We start from the raw sequence: 18,050 nt of genomic DNA on the forward strand, positions 1-18,050 counted from the left end.
TGAAAAGTGAAGAGAAACTGCAGCATCCAGAGAAAACCTTCATTGTCACCCATAAACCATATCATTAATGCGGCAAAAATAAATTACAAACTGTTGCTGAAGATAAATAAATCAAATCACCTACTTTTATTTCTTTCTCATACACGATGCAGAGATGATGCACAATCCATATTAATGATGTAGGTTGTTTTATGACATGTCCTGTTGTGCAGCTGTGGTGGCATCAGATGTATTAAGTCCCAGCACAATGAGGGAGGCCTACACAATGATGTGACACCAATCAGCGTGTTGCACTGGGTGGACAGGTTTTCATGCTGTTCCTTCAGATCCAGATTCAGATCGCTGTAGCCCCCCTGCTACTTCCTGCCAAATGTGGACACACGCAACATGCTTTTGACAAGATTTAGCCCCAATTAAGCAGTTCCACGCTAACAAAATTCAGAATAATATTTTCTTTTCCGAATCCAACCATCATGTCTTTCCTTTGTGGCTTTTTCTCCGCAGTTTCCTCATCTGGGAAATTTGTGCTGGGAGAGGACGGTAACTTTGGGTTTAATTAGTTGAACTAAACTTGATGAGATCTTGTGGTGTGTATCCAACCTAATATAAAACCAGGGGAGAGCAGAGTTTTCCAGTGATCTCTCACTGTGAGCTGTCCTCATTAAAACACATCTGATGCTTGTCTGCAGAAGATTAAACGAAAAACGCCATGAGGTGCCGTTATTATAAATACTGAGCTCTGCTGATTACAAACAATTGCCTTAATCACCCCTGTTCCCTTTGCTTAGCAAGTAGGTTGTCCATTCAGCTGCCTTGCTCAAGTGACGAGGGATATTATAAATATTGCCTGTTGTGGATAGAGAATTAAAGTAGCAGCAGTGCAGCAATCATCTGTACTTTTTTGATGCTTCAGCTGTAGCTATTGTAAAGTTTAGTAGTCAAAGAGGAAGAAAACTAAGTGGCCAGTCATTGATAGGCAGCCTATGTATGATATGAGTCCTGTGGAGGTTACACTGACGTGGAGGCGCAAAGAGACCAACACATTATATATATTATTCACCTACTCGTCTTCTGTTGTGGAGACACTATAAAGGGGTGTCATCACAGTTTGTTAAAAAGATAATCGCACTTACCATTTGTTGCGATCTTCGTTCATTTCAGTTGTTTGGAAAATTCAAATGTGGATAAAACGATGGAGGGAGCTGAGGCGTGACAGACTAGGAGATCCTCCGAGTAAAAACACTCTGAACCTCTCTCAAAAGGGACGATTGCTTTTTCAGAATGAAACCAAGACATTAATTAAAAATTAAAAATAGTAATTGAGATGCAACCTTTTGGTGTGTGGAACGTATTCATCATATTTCAAGAGTCTCTGGTCATGTGGGGATCTGAGAGCTCTGCCAAAAAAAGTGCAAATGCATTCAAGAAGCATTCGAAATGGATTGAAATCTGACTTTATCCAGGTGTTGATAAGATGCAATGCCTCCGTCTCTCCAAGGTGCATACCTTATCTTTCCTTCCAAGTTTAACTACGTCAATCACTGAGCAGTCTGCGGAAGTAGCCTGGAGAGGGTCTGTCGAGTCAATCCCTTGCGATAATGGCAGCTAAAGCTACACAGAAATTACACAGAAATCAAAGTAGCTGTTTTTCTGCTCCAGCGATGTCGACACGTACAGTCAGAAGGCCCAGCGAGCTGTTTTATTGTTTATCTGAACCCCTATCAGTTTAACCGTTGAATGATCTCAGTGGGTAAAAAAGCAGTGTGAGGAAGAAGAGATAGAAAGTTTGCCGTACTCCATAAATACAATTCATCCTTGCGTTTGTGTTGGTTTATAGACAGTTGTTAGCTAGCTAGCTGTTATTGCTAATTGTTCATTTTTGTAACTAAACTGCTAAAGCTCAACAAAATGTTTTTTAATCAGTTCTGGTGTATTACCGCCACCCTGATTAGCATGTACCCCGGGAAAACCAAGACAGACTTTTGGCCAAGTAAACAAAATTGTGTTAAATCATATTAATGGGGCCTTAAGATTTTCCCGCTTTGGATTGACAGGTCATTTAGAGGATGCTCTTATCCAGAGCGACGTACAGGGAACTAACTACAGGGACAGTCTCCCTGGAGAAACTCAGGGTTAGTGCCTTTCTCAGGGGTACAATGGTGGCAGCCCAGGTATTGAACTCACAACCTTCTGGTGTTCTGTTTGGAAGCATAACCACTAGGCCATCACCACCCTATTGCACATGCAGCCATAGTGGTTGCTGCCTGTTTTTTTGTATCTCAAGAATTTAGGCTAAATCAGGCTGAAATAATTTACATTCGTAGATTTGTTTTCCATCCGTCAAAACCACTTGACACCTTTTTAAAATGGCAAGGAATTGCAAGAAATTCAAATCAAGTTGGCCAGTCTCCACCTGAGTAGAAGGCAAACCTCAAAGGCATAACACATCCAGGTGTAGCAGTGGACTCCCCCGAGTGTGTATGAGGAGGGAACGCTGAACACTTGCAAATGAGATTCAGTTACACATTCTGGGTTTAAACCTATCTTAGGATGTCGGCCGCGTGTCTTCCAGCACTCTCTTTTACATTTTCTTTCCACTGAGACTGTACCCTGAAGGTGGAAACTTCACAATCTTAAAAAAAAGAAAGAGAAAACAACCACTCACTGGTTGTTTGTGTGGCACAGTCAGAGAGAAAATAATAATTCCCAGTTAAGAAATAAATCATTCAGTCACCCGAGAAGCAGTCAGACAAGTAGCAATGGCACGCCGAGTAAATACTGAATAAGTCACTCAAACATGGAGGGACACAGTTACTTCAGCTGCTTTTAAAAACAGAATTTCTTTCACAAACGTTTATGTTCATGTGGACGTCTTTCCTGTGTGAATGTGTGTACATATGTGCTTAATTTGTAAGTGTGTATTACGGATATTATCTGTATGTGTGTACGTTTTCAAGGTTTATCATTCAAGGCTACACGTTTCTCTTGAATAGAAAAAAAAAAAAAAGTTAGCTTCTCTTATCTCTTCAATCAGGCTTGAGTTTTACGGTCTTGTGATTAATCTCCTATCCAATTAAAATGAAATGTTTTTTTCTTCCTTTCAAGGCTTTGACTTAACAAGCAGTAGAACGAAATATTCATCATTCCATAATTCACACTAAGGACAGCCAAGGACACTGTGACAGAAGTTCTTCTTTTATTTCTTTTTAATACCTTCATGCTGTCATCTGTCTGTCGGTGTGTAAACTAACTTTTTTTGGTCAACACTAACTCGACAACAGTACATGACAGGAATTCAATACTTACACGAAGAGTTGCCCCTAAAGAGAAGAGGGTCTGATTAAATGTGGAGCACCTTGCTGCATAGATTTACATATTATTGAGCAGAATATAATTTTCCCAAAACTATTTTAACTTTTCACTGCTGTCAGTTTCATATTGGCACCGTGCAAAGTATGTTGACATAAATACTTGGCTTAATTAATGAATTCACTAGCATATCTGATTATTTTAAATACAGTATCACAGTGATTGTGATTGGATGTAGTCAGCATAAATGCTTCTTGTTTTATTCATACCTTTTGGAAGGAAACTTTTAAGCGAAGGTGACCAAAATCATTAATTCATAATGATAACAATGAATCATCAGGATGCGTTTGACTTTGTTTTCTACTCTGCCGTGTTGATTTCCCGCCATAATCGTATTCACTGCTTGTAGAGTACTCAAAGAGTGAAACATGAATCATAACTTTAATATTAGGATCTTTTTCAAAATAGGACCGCAGGTGCCACATTTTCTACAGCTGCTGATAGCTCACGGGATGACTGTGTTCGTCCTTTTTCCATTTATTTCTCTGTCTTTGATGGTGCTGCGGTAATATTAGAGCAGTCATTTCCTTTTTCTACTTCTGTTAGGGAAGATATATTTTACTTCTCCTTTCAATATACCCCCATCCATTCTAATTATTTCTGCTTCATGTGTGCGTATAAAAAAAGAAATAATAAGCGAGAGGGAATAAAGTTAACAGGTGGGGACGGGAGTAAAGGAGAAAGAGGAGACAGGAGAATGTTGGGGAGGGGATCTGACGCTGGCCGCCTGCCAAGAACTAAGAAGCAGAGAACTGAGGGACGAAGTATATCCGGGGAGCAGAATGAAGTTGTGTAAAGCAGATTGGGTCTTAAAGTTGAGAGGAAAAGCAGATCAGGAAACAGAGATTGAGAGATGGGATTGCAGGTTACGTGAAGAGAGAATGAGTGTGAAAGACAGAGGGGGCTGAGGGGGATAGATGAAGGGAGGAGTGAAGTGATATGAAGGAGATAATAGAAGCGGAGGGAGGGGAGGAAGCAGACATATTTAGGTTATGTTCACAGGAAGCATCAACAACTGGGAGGAGGGAACAAGAGGAATACACCTTTTGGAAGCTAACACCTTTCCTAAAAAGGTACTACTGCTTGATGTAAACAGGGCTTTATGTAAGGCTCATATCTGTAAGGTCAGCCGGTACAACATTAATGCATCCATGCACAGTGTATGATGGAGTGTCCTGAAACGCACATAAACCCCAAACTGATTTTAGTGAATAACTAAGGCAACATTTGGCAGATGTACTGATTTTCCCATTTGTCACAATGGGAAAATCAGTCACAATCTAAGGCCCAGTGAGCGATGCATTCATCCAGTCAAGTGCAGGAAGGCTTCATTTTGAAGTCACAGCAAAGGAAATGAAAAAACATCGTTCATCAGTAAGAACTAATGACTAATTTTGTCATTTTGGTCTATGATCTGATGCCACCAGCACAATGAGTGTCACCTGAGGACTTGTGTTACACGTCGACTTTCATTTTCCTTTTTTGCTTTTAATAATATCTTTCGACAATAACCTAAAATGTAACATTTAATCCACAATAGCTGAACTAAACATCAACATTTAATTGGAGTTATTTCCAAGTCCAATATTCACTCTCTTTTCATCTGTCGTCTGGTCTCCACCGACTCCTGAGGGAAATATCTGGCTCTTAGCTGCTAAATGCTCCACTATGTTCGATCAATTGTTAATGTCAAAAATATTGATTATAGCAGCTTTAACTAGAATTTTACATATGACAGTAATTAGCTCTCGTAATGAACTTATAATTGCACATTGTGGAAGTGTGACATGCACCCGTTTTTTATTGGGATGTTTAGATTTAATATATCACTTTGAAGTAAAAGTGTAAAAAAGCAAGATGCATATAAGATCTTTACATTTGGTTAAAATAAAAAGCCTGTTGCATCGTATGATAGTATAGAAAGGAATGGAGCATAGACGAGTCACATTGAATGTATGGCTGCCCCCTCTTAGTCGATTAGCTGACTAATCATTGTTTCTTCAGTCGATTAGTGCATTTATTTACGCTTTTTTAATGCTGAATATCCCATTTCCAAGAAACTTACGAGCACATGCAGGAAACACAACATTGTGGTGTGGTGTTGCTTTTGCATGACTCTTTGTGGAGAAACTTAGTTTTACAGATCAACTATTCGATCAGTTGACTTACGAATAAGGACTCATATGTTTATTTGCTTACATCCACCTGCAGTGTACACCGTCACAACAATAATTAACACATTTCAAAGTCACATTCAAGCTACAGTATGAAATAACTTTTTAAAATTTACTTCAGTCAATGTTTACCTTCACCTGCGCTGAACATTGTCAACTTTGGTTACATATTTATGTATCGACCCAAGTCGAAACAAAATGACACCTGATACGAGCTTTATGTTTTCAGGCTGACAACAGCACAACCAAAGATTGAGATAAAGTTTTAAAAGAAGAAGAAGAAGATGAAACAATCTAGGAGAAAGTGGTCCACTTTTGTTTTATTTTATTAAAAAGTTCCACACACCATAAAAATTACATGTACAAAACTATAAGATTTGAAATTGCTTTATGTACACATACAAAAGGTAAAGCCCAAAGAAAAAGTGAGGGGAGCACAGAGGGGAGTGAAGACGTTATTTTTTAATCTGCTTTTCTTTTTTTTTTGTTGGGTGTGTGTCTTCTGAGATGGGTCAAAAGGTTTTGAGGTTCTCTGTCTATTGGCTCTTCTACCAACTTACGTCTCTGCAAGGAACTGTAACAATCATGATGAGAATGAGAACGCTGCAGAATGGCAGCAAACGCAATCACGTGCACGCACATATGAAAAGCCCATATCTGAGATGGCATCTGTGTACTACATATCCCGTTTACAGTAACCAGCATGAAGTCAGAGCCAAATGGCAACGATGCAATGATGAGAGATATGCTAGTATAGAGCACCTGTCTCATTCTGATGATTATCATAAAGGAATATCTGTCAGACGCATGTGAAGATGTAACTCTTTAGAGAATATTAAGTAAGATTTGACCTGTTATTCATCATGCTGTGTGCACGTAAACGCACTCCATGGTGATGATGAGGATGTGATAATGAAGATGTGCAGAAGGCGTGGATGACTACAACCATGATGTTAACAATGCACGTGGTGCAGTCATATACAGTCATACAGCATTATTTTTTTCATAATAAAGTAGGCTTTTTAGATTTGAATGTAGAACTCTAGATTAGGGTTGGGCTGGTGTAAGAAATGTCAAACTGGTTTGATATTAACACTGGACCGGACCGGTATTTCGAATTTTACCACCAGGCGTCCCACTTGACTCAGCTCAGTCAGTTTGGCTTCAGTTTTCTTTGAGACGAACTCTGTCATGTCTCGTTACCCCAAACAAACTTTTGGTAAACAAACACCACATCCCTCTTTCAACCTCTACTGAAACTGACATCTCGTCCTTGTTGTCCGCCATCTTGGCTCTGCAGTAAATTGCGAACTTTCTATCAGAAACTAACAACTTGTTCGTCACAATATTATTTTAATCACGTTTTCATATTGCTAATGTGATACAAACTGGATTTAGCGCTGAGACGCCACCATAAGCGCCGTCACGCCTTCGGCACAGGTTGCTGATGTAGGCGTCTTTTTTATTTGCCAGAACGTGTCTAATGACAAATGCCGGTTCAGCCAGCTTGTACAAAATCAAACCGGTTTAAGCTCGTACAACGGACAGGACCGGCAAAACCGGACATTTACCCAACTCTACTCTGGACCTGTAAACTTATTTATTGATGATGATTTTGATGAGGATGAAGGCTGAAATTGACGCGATTTGGCTAACTGATGACCCCACTACTTTATTATTTTTTATCTCTTATCTGTTCATCTGTTTCCTTCTCGACTTCAGACACATGGCTTTCCTCCTGATGTCTGACGTACTGGGTCTGAAAGAAAGAAAGAAACACATTTAAAGTTAGCTTGCATTTTACTGTGGTTCAAAGTCAAACACGTGTTTTGTCTTAGTCGCAAAAGAAAATGTTCACCATCAAAACTTGTCCAAGTCACGGCTAATGGCTGAAGGTGTTTGGGGTACAGACCCACAATTAATTTAAAGTCTGAGATATATAGTTGCAAACATTTTTGACTGGATAACATTTGTCTTGGGCAAAACACAAGTGTGTCTTGGGCTGTGAGTGTGATTTATTGTTCTAAACTTGTCCACGGAGCTTTTCTATGTCAGTTGCATCTCTGTGGATCAGACCAGGCCAAATCAGCAGCTGATTACACTTCACAAAGAGCACTTCATCCACTTTAACTCACAGAGGGATGGCCATGGCAGGAAGCTATTTTCTGGGCTGCTTTGATAAGAAAATATATACAACCCACATTATTTACTCACATTTATCTTGTTCACTATTTGATTTTAAAAAATGACAGTCAACCCCAATGCAGACTAATTGCTGGCTTTCTCATTCAATACTGTAGATACTGGAACTAACCAGGGTTGAAATCCAGTGTTATCAAGTGACATGACAAAGATATTCTCACAATTCTGTTAATGACTGAATCATGCCATCTGTGCAAAACAGTTTGAACTGTAAAATTACAGTGATTTAAAACAAACAAACATAGCATCCATGTCGGAAAAGCCCTGACTCCAGAAAAACCATTGGAACCACATGATTCTGGCTGTCAATTTCCCTGTTAAAACAAATGAATATACATTCTGCTAAGTGACTATGGATTTATGGGAAAAAATGTAACGGAAAGCAACTGGCCAGCCCACCAACCTCCTTGTTAAACTCAAACAAATCTCCCAATGCTGGCCTCATTAGTAGAGTAATGTGAGCATGATGAAATGATTAGATGTCACATTGTAAGAACAGTGGTCCTCTTGGGGGAAACCTGGTGCTAATTAATAAGCTTATTGAGTGCTTAGCTGAAAAATAGGTTATAATAAAATAAATGGACAACTTCATCTGACAATTATTTTAATCATACTTGAACGTCCGCTGATGAATTAAAAATAAATCTAATTATATGTGGACATCCTCTGGTCTTTATCTCAGACTGCGTTCCCCAAGGTATGTGGCTAAAATAAAACTATAAACACTATAATGAAGGTTTGTTCTGCATATGTTTTTATTTCAAGCAACTGATGCGTTATTTAAAATGTTAACTAGTAATGCATTTAGTTTTTGTAGATAAAACAAACCTGGGATTTATAACAAAGACTATCCTAATCCAGTAAAAACATGTTTACCCACTAACCTATTTAACAAAAAAGGTGAAACGCCAGAGTTTAGTTCACCTTGACATTTTAAAGCAAAAAGCTTGTCGTTCAATACTAAACTTCACTCGCTTAAAGCGTTGCATCTGCCAATAAACCAATAGACACCTAACACCTAAAAGACTCCAATCTCCAAATTCAACAGTCTAGAATCTCAACGTCGTCTTATTCTCCCCCCCCCCCCTTATACAAATAAACTGCATCAGCGTTTTTGGTTTTCTAAAGCTGCCGGTATAACAGCCAAAGAGCCGATATGAAGTTAAAACCTTCAACCTGCACAAGATTGTAATCCAACAACAGTCCTGCTTTCTCTCCTGCCTGCAGAAGGAAATGACTTTCTGCCAAGAAAGACAAATGGAAGGGTGCTAACTCAAAGGCCCTGAAGTCAATAGATGTGAGTGCTCGCTGTGCCGTTGATTTATTGGGTTTTTCATTAACACTTTACATTATTTGTCACTTGTAAGGCAATACAAGCACATTGAGACTACAGTGTAACTATGAGACTAACAAACATACAGCAACAAGCATACAGTTTCACTTGAAATTAAAGCTAAACTATATTTCTTCATATCATATTGCATTCAAATGCAATCATCTATTTGTAAACCTACGTAAAGCACTGCAGTAACACCGGCTACTATACTCCACTTTCTATAACTACGCCACACTGGATAATGGGATCATGCCGGAAGGTACGCCACACAGCGCAGTAACAACCTTGAACATTTTCAATCCCTGAAATATAGTTTACATTTAGCATTCGGAAAACACAGCTGCCACCATTTATATGTAAATGACCGAAGGTATTTTCTATTTCACTGTATCATTTTGTACCCTGCTGAAATAGCGCTCCCCCATTTGTTGTTATTTGTTTGCATCTGCATCCTGAAGGTGCACTCGGCATCAAACAGCTCCCGTTCTGTGCAGCTGATGAGATGCAGGTAACGCTGGTGTACAGCAGGACGCAGAGAGAGAGAGGAGGAAAAGAGATTTGTATATATATATATATATATATATATATATGGACGTTTTATATCAACAAAATGCTGAGTGGTAAATCTGCAGCCACTGCTTCTGTACTGACTCACCCTCTCTTTCTCTCACAACACACACACACACACACACACACACTCTGAGTTGCAACACAATTGACTTTTACAAGTCCGTGTACCACTAAATGTCAGACAGTTTCGGTTGATATCGTGTATAATTTTTTTTAATGGCTATAAATATAATCGTTGCTCCCTCATTGGCATCGCAGGCTCTCAGTGCCAATTAAAGATTATTCTGCCGTCCTGAGCCAGAAGTTTAAATCACTTTCAGTGCCGCAGTATGCATGACTGATGTGCTCTAATGGAAAAAAAAAAAGATATGTTCACAGCCAAAGAAAACCATCCAATAGATTTAGCTCTGTTTCATCTTGTATTGTTTTCCCTGTTAAGAAATGGTACACATTTACTGAGATCAGTGCAAGAGCATTGCTTAGCGAGGGAGTAATGTGAAAAATCATCACTGTTCATATTTCTTCGCTTTAAAATTCATATTCCAAAATCTATTTGATGGGATAATGGTGGTGGGCTGTAGCCTTTTATTGAATACACAAACTGACAGCAGTGCTTTCAAACAGCTGAATATGATGCGCTGCTGATGTTCACGAGCTGACGCTGGAACACTGAGAGCTGGATGTTTTGCTGATCAAATCCCAGCGGTGCTCACATCTTACGGCCGAACATTGCCCAGAAAGGGCTACTTCATGGCAGTTTAGTATTCACAGCTCTCCAGATGCTTGTCCTGGGTGGGCAACTGGCAGAAATGTCAACTTTGTAGTGTGATTGACACGTGAATCCATCCACCGAATAACTCGGGGACACACTCGTTCTGAAGAATCAACACATGGTCAGTGCGTATTGTCCTCACAATCATACACGTATCAATTAAAGGGCACGGGATCGTGGCACGCACATCTCCTTTGACTCACTCGGTATGTGTCCGCGTGATGACGTATTTATCCAGGTGAGTGCATCATCTGCACCATTGTCCATCATTTGTTTTAATAACCATTTAAAAGGGGAAAAGGAGTCACACAATACAACACTCACATAAATAACCGTGCATTTTGTTCATGTGTCATCTATTATTCATACTACCATGTTTTCTTTCCGAGGGACCAAAGACACCTCACTGCACAATACAGCCGGAGCTCAATGCACATTTGAGTAATCCTCCACACATCCCACTCGCCGTTCTCTCTCTGCTTTCCCCTCTGTTCCTTTTCTTACATGTCCTTCTTAACTCTTGCCAGTCGCCTTCACATCTCCTACCCTCATTCTCCTCCTCCTCCTCCTTTTTTTTTTTTTTTTTAAATCCTTGTCTTTTCCTATTCTTCTTTATCTCGTCCTATTCATAAAGCTGCTTATCTTGTGCGCGCTCTCTCCCCTATTTCGCTCTTCCCCCTTACGGTGGAATTCAAGAAACAACCCTGGCATGATAAGATCCCTGCTGGAGCATCTGTACATACCAGAAGACCATGTCAACGTACACTGAACAAGTGTGTGTATGCACATTCTGAATGATCTCACCGAGCCCCTCTGTTTCTCTCCCTTGTATAACCTATTTTTTAACATTTCTTCCCCATATTGTCACATTTTACCTGCATCTGAACCTGTCCATGTTCCGTCTATCTCTCCTCTCTGTTTTCTCTTATTCTCCCGCTTCCTGTCCCCTCTCTGTGCTTCCTACTCACTTATATTTTGTTCTCCCCTCCCTTTTCTCTTCTTTCTCTTCTCCTCTTTACGGCAGGCGTTGTTCACCTTGCAATGCTCTTGTTGGACACTCATCACCCCAGGTAAGACGACATTGTAGTAAGCGCACACACACACACACACACACACACACACACACACACACACACACACACACACACACACAGGATCCAGCAGTGATGTGTCGGAGAACCCTGGGTCCTTTACAGATAAGTTAGTGTAAGTGAGTGTGTGTGTGTGAGAGATGTCAAACAGTTGTATACAAATGAGGTAATGTATTCATGGCCACGTCTATCTACATCACCGCCACCAGATGTGACATGCTGCTTGAATTGAAGACATAGCATGGCTCCAACAGCCCACATAGAGGAGCACATTGCATCTCCTCTACATTAAGTTTATAATAACAACTACAGTCTGCGTTTCTCGCGGTGTCGTTTTAGCCTCCGCAAATGTAATACATTGAATGGTTGCTGGGAGGGACTCGTTAGTGCAGCTGCAAAATGGCCACAGATGGAAGCTGCCACATCAAGTGAAAAAAGCACCATGCTATTGTTCACATGTAATGTTTTAATTGAAGAGACAGGGTGCAATATAACACGCATATTTGGTTTACATCATCATCATCGTTAATTTGAGAGGTTGAAAGACATCAGAATGTCACCGATCTGTGTAAAATACGCTTATTCTCTGTCTCTCTCTCTCTGTCTCTCTTAGATGGTAAGACACATAGCAGCTGTTCAATGCAACTTAGCATAAAGACTGAACATGGGGAAACAGTCAGTTTGGCAGAGACTTCCTGTGCCCGACTAAGTAATTGTCATGCACATACCCCAGGGTTTTCCCTCTAGAGCATAGAAAGTACAAAAAGATTCACACTAATTGAGACTTTCATGGACATTTAATTGGTGGACATATGGCCTCCTAACATACCATATTTGTAATCATATTTGGACATATGGACATATTTCAGTCAAGATAATACGCTGCTATTGTGCCTCAGTGACCTTGGTGTCTGCGGAGTATCTGGCAAGCTTCATTTACCTTTATAACTGAGAGAAAGTTAGGGAAATAAAGCCTGGATTAACACTCAAGTCGTTTTTTCCTGCGAAAAAAGATCTTGATGTTAACTTGACACACGTGTCAAAACATGTTAGAAACAATGGTGTGTTGGAGTGACACACTCTTAAAAGTTAACTTAGCAAAGTCACAACGCAGAGATGCGTCTCGTGTGCTAAGACATGGGAAGGGTTTTACAGCCGGATTGGTTCAACATTTTACATTTTCTAAATTAAAACAAGTTGGAATGAAATGAAAACATTTTACCTTGGTGCGACAACCATATTGATTGTAACAAATCACGCAAATGTCCTTTTGACTGTTCTCCCATTGCCACCTCATCCCTCCGGTGTAACACACATACATCATTATTTTGTGATGATGAGTTAGATACTGTAAAATCTTTATGAGCTCAAATCTATTTATGCCATTAATTTACTTACCTACCAGCAATATAATTGTGGAACGATTTAAAATGCAGTATACGATCCATACAAACTTTTTATGTGAATGAAAACAACAACTGCAACCAGATAATCTAAATATAAAGACAGAGGTAAGATATAGTCCTTCGCCTTGAAAAAAAAAACTGAAGGCACTTTATGAGGAGCACTTTACAGGGCTATTTCTATTTTAATGCCGTGCTTTTAGTTTGTGTATTTGTCTTATGTTGTCTCTCGTGTGTGTGTGTGTGTGTGTGTGTGTGTGTGTGTGTGTGTGTGTGTGTGTGTGTGTAAGAAATGGTCAAGATGGTTTAAACAATCACCAGAGAAGAACAACTTCTGCTGTCTGACATCTGCAATTATAATCCTACTGTTAATACTGTCCTGAGATGACACACACACACACACACACACACACACACACACACACACACACACACACACACACACACAACACACACACACACACACACATAGGTGTATATAAAGAGATAACTATGATTGAAGTGCCCTTGATAGCCACTGTGGTACTGAGTGTCAGGACCAGATAGATTGATTCATTACTATAGTTACTGAACAAACGACAAAAGTGTTTTTGTCACTTTGTTATTTAAATGTAAATCAAAAACTGGAGGCATAATGTCATTAGTAGTAGTCCTGCAAATTATTGGTAACATCACTTACAGGAGAAAACACCATCTGTGGTTCGCTGTGTAGTTAAAACACAGAAACAGATACAGCAGAAATCAATGTATTATCTCACTATTTTACGTGCCCTTTGAACATTACATATTTTATATTAGCATACTAGGATGCTGTGCATGAATCCACTGACAGATATCAGAAGGAAATTGTCAAATAAACTAAAAAGATACATCAACAAGTTAGTGACTCTTCTTTCTTATTTTGTTTGAAAGTTATATTTGCTTGGGAAAAGATGAAAAGTGGAGACCTATTATTTTTCCCTTTCAGTACTTTCTCTTTCAAAAAACATCATCTTATAGTTTGTTTACGTCGGTGTGCATTCATGGGTGTCAGGCTGAATAAATGATCTTTGGCCAAACTGAAATTTTGTTAAAATTGCCAAGTAAAGTAATAATGAGAAATGAAAATCAATTACATGTACTTAGTTATTCAACACCACTGCACAAACAATGACTTGGATAAACAGAGCTGCTGTTAGAGTAAATGAGTATTTGTTGACAAGGGAAACATATGTGATGTGAGTAATTCATGCTAATTATATTCAATGTTAATTACTATATGTGTGTATTCTGTGACGCCTATTATGTACTTATGTACATAACTTAATATAAGACTGGAAATAACTTGAGATAAGGATGGATACAATGCAATTTGTAGAACCATGGTTATTTGATTAGCAAATAATTGGACCAATGTTTCAATTGAAGTGCAGTAGAGAGCACAGCAGGTGTGCTCCAGTGACATATCATGGCAAGGGATGATTCAACATTTGAATGGGCACTATTCAACTACTGGTGTGCTGTTTTTGATCACACGTACGTTCAGAAATGTGACTATTTAACAGATTGTGCTATTGATTACCACTAATAAATGTCTTCCTTTATTTTGACAATGGAAATCTCTCCAGCCTGGGGAATCTGCAGACACCAGCCTCTGTCCGTGACCAAAGAGATATTGCTGACCCCCCCTTGTAGAGACACAAGTCCATCCCTGAGGCTGTGGTGTTAGCTCCTAACCATATCCTCCCAGCATATTATATTTTCCACCAGTATTCGATCACTGCCTCAGGCAGACAGGAGAAAAAAACAAGAGATATGTGATGAGAGGGGAAGAGAGGAGCATGAGGTAAGGGGCGATTCTGACAGTAAAGGAACAAAAAACAAACAGGAGGGGGGGGGGGGAGGGTGTATTTTCTGTCGCATGTTGTGATATTGTCAGCGGAGAGTGTAAGGAAGCAGATCGTTTAGCCAGGGAGGCTCTCTAATTGTCTAGCTGACAGCAATTAGAAGGCACTTGTTAAAGCGTTGCCCTCATTAGGTTATAGGTTATATAGAGCACTCGCGGCAGGAGAAGACACTGTAAAGTGTAAGTGTGCCTTAAACGATAGGGCAGGGCCCAAAAATGGTGTACGGCCAAGGTGACTGCTGCTGGTCACACTAATGAGTGCGACTGGGTCGTTGGGTGAGAGTACTCCACATTTGACTGCTTGTATGGTTAGGTTAATGGGCTAATCAGTAGATTACTCACCTGTATAAGTGGGCCTGTGGAGATGTTAGAGAGGCTGGTAAAGGTCCACAAGGTCCTCACCAGTCCCATCCAGTGGAAAGCGGTAGATATTGGACCAGAGCAGTAGAATACACAGACTAGACCATAAGATAACAGGCCTAGTCTAGTTGAGTTTAGTCTGCTTCAGATCACTGCACAGTCTGAATTCTTTACCAGTGTACAATTCCAGTTCAGTCTCCATTAGGTCCAGGTTTGGGTCTAGTTCAGTTCCATTTTTTCGTGATTTAATGTATGCTTTTCCATAAACAGACTTCTGATGAGAGATAACAGGATCCAGTCAAGGTTCAAATCTAGCTCCAGTTCAGCCTGGCTTGGATCAGCTCAGCACAGTTCAGTTTAACAGACTTGCATTATTCCAAATGGGATTAATATAGTGGAGCCACTTAAAACCAGCCATGTTGAGAGTCCCTCATGTGCAGACACAGTGTTTATATTCAAAACCAGACCCATCCAGACATTCTTTCTGCGTGATATTATTTTCTTTCTGTCTGTGCAGTCTAACATATTGTATATCCAGGTTGGGTGGGATTAACTATGCGTCCGACTTTTACCGTTTAGCCATACATTTTTTGTCTGTCTGTTCACCGTCTGTTCGGTATCTGTCCGTGCATGTTGATGTTGCTCCAGATGGTGAGAAGTTAATTTATATTTTCTGTCCATGTTTATGTTAAAACAAAAGCACACGTCTCTTTGTCTCTTTTCACATTGATACAGATGATTCAAAGTGGACAATTCAGCATTCAGTGTGTGCCGTTCCATTAAAAAGATGGGAATGATGATCACGCCGACAGCTGGATCGTGGAGCAACTGGCCAAAGGACAGGCAAACAGACACCTGGGCGTTGAAACGGTCGTCCAATCCAGACATGTGAACCAAGATCAGCAGTTAAAAGTAAACCAGACAGTACAGGTCTATTACCCCATGATACTCATGGAAACAAAGTAATGGGTACAGTAAACAGGAGATACGGGGGAGGAGTTATAGGGCCTTTTTTTTCTTCAGTTTTCACCGGCTTCTCCCTGGTGGTGACGTTCTCGACTTCTGCCAGTCAGGACAACAACATCAGGGTTCTAGAAAACAGGAGAGTAAGAACACAAAGGTTTGAAAGTAAAACATTACAGTGAATAAGGCTAAAAGGAAAAGGACATTAATGTAGGGACTGTACTGTTCTAAAAGAGAATATTTAGAAGGAGGGGGTTAAAAGGAGAATTAAAAGATCAGGGATGTAGAGTAGGACATTAGGTCTTGATGATAGGATAGAAAAAATAAGGCTGCGGTCTAGAAGACACATTTTAGCACCTGCAAGATCTGTAATACACCAATTAAAATAGTAATTAACATAGAGCATTAAGACGACACCTGCCTTCAACATATGTTGGTAAAGCACAATTTAACTTGAAGTGGCCTTTACTTCTGCTGTGAGTTCAACTCGACTTGATCCCACCCACAGGCTCAATTAATAACATTCTCTATGAAAATCATTTCATTTGCTTTCATATTTCTTTTTTTAGAGTGTATTACCTCCTGAGGGGAAACGAAAGACATATGAAACAAGATGAAACTGGAGAAAGTAAAGGTTCAAATGTCATGTTTTTAACTGACTTTGTGGTAACATCAGACGTGTCATGGAGTTTTTGTTAGGGTTAAATGACATGGCTGAAGTAATATCAATTGGTTTCTTACAAAGCAAAAAGGTTTTCATTTGTCCCTTAGAAAATTCAATGAAAACTATTTTTTAACATCTTAGAATCTGTTTCTTTTCCTTTGTGAGGGCTGTGTCAGAGTGTAAGTGCTGTGTAGTCGGGAGATACAACAAATGTCTGCACAACTGAGGTTTGCTGACAATGAAAAGCAAAGATTGTGATAGCTTGGAGATTGAAGCTGTGGCAGTATATTGCCGCAGCTGTAATGTGTATGTTTGTCAAAAGAGCATTTCTTAACTGTATTTGTCAGGAGGAATATTTCCTAACTGCATTTATGTACAGCCAGTACTTATTGTGTCAGTTTAGGAATGAAGCAGAGTCTTCTTAATGCCTCAGTCTGTATACATCCATCTAAACCACAGCACATCACCACTGACTTCTCCTCTATCATCCTCCACTGCTCTACAGTCTTCTCCTCCATCATCCTTTGCACCACGCAGATGGATGAAGGAGACGGGGTGAGACACCGAGAAGAGAGCAGGAGGCAGTACGCGGAGATGGTAACGCAGTGCGAGTGGTGAGGAGATGGATAGAAAGGGACTTAAGGAATAAAAAAATAACTACAAAGACAAAGGTGTTATGAATAGAAAACAGACAGGGGAAGAAGAAGTAATATGGGATTAAAAAGAAACAATATGTGCAAACATGAGCATTAGAGAAAAGGGATGTGCAAGCAGAAATGAGACTAAGGGAGGGTAGGAAAGAGAGATTGAATATTGAAAAAGGATACTATTAAGAGAATCAAGGGAAAAGGTTGTGGAACTGAGTTTGGATGAGAAGAAACACAAAGTGAGGCTTCCTTGAGAAGAACAAAGGAAACAAGAGAAGAATGGAAATACAAAAATGTAGGTCAAATTAAATAAAGAACTTGAGATCTGAAGACATAATCAATAGAGATTGAAAGAGGGTGACCAGGAAAGAGGAAAAAAGAAAGGGACCGTTTCAAGGACAAATGAAAAAATAATAAAGGAAACGAATTAAAGGATCTGTTCACTTACATGACAAAACAATCGCTCTTGTGGTATCTAGCCATGGTAGCTTTAATTTGCTCAGAATTTTGAGATGCTTGTCCCCGTGAGTCCTGCCTCAACCTTCAATACAATATCGGAGAATGGAAATGTTTGCGATGCTCATAACATAGAGAAATTACATAAATTAAATGTA

At 39.7% G+C, this 18,050-nt stretch overlaps 1 protein-coding gene across 1 annotated transcript in view; it reads right to left on the reverse strand.

Annotated features, from left to right (window-relative positions):
• Nucleotides 1-5,842: 5,842 nt before the first annotated feature.
• LOC115017812 (leucine-rich repeat and fibronectin type III domain-containing protein 1-like protein) overlaps nucleotides 5,843-18,050 on the reverse strand; it is a 152,813-nt gene continuing 140,605 nt past the window's right edge. The window contains exons 10-11 of the mRNA XM_029446508.1: nucleotides 15,145-16,253; nucleotides 5,843-7,302 (exon numbers count right to left, since the gene is read on the reverse strand). Coding sequence (XP_029302368.1) covers nucleotides 16,246-16,253 — 8 coding nt within the window. The 3' untranslated portion in view covers nucleotides 5,843-7,302; nucleotides 15,145-16,245. The remainder of the gene's footprint in view (nucleotides 7,303-15,144; nucleotides 16,254-18,050) is intronic.

The sequence above is a fragment of the Cottoperca gobio genome, chromosome 13, assembly GCF_900634415.1.
Source record: "Cottoperca gobio chromosome 13, fCotGob3.1, whole genome shotgun sequence".
Taxonomy (NCBI): Eukaryota; Metazoa; Chordata; class Actinopteri; order Perciformes; family Bovichtidae; genus Cottoperca; species Cottoperca gobio.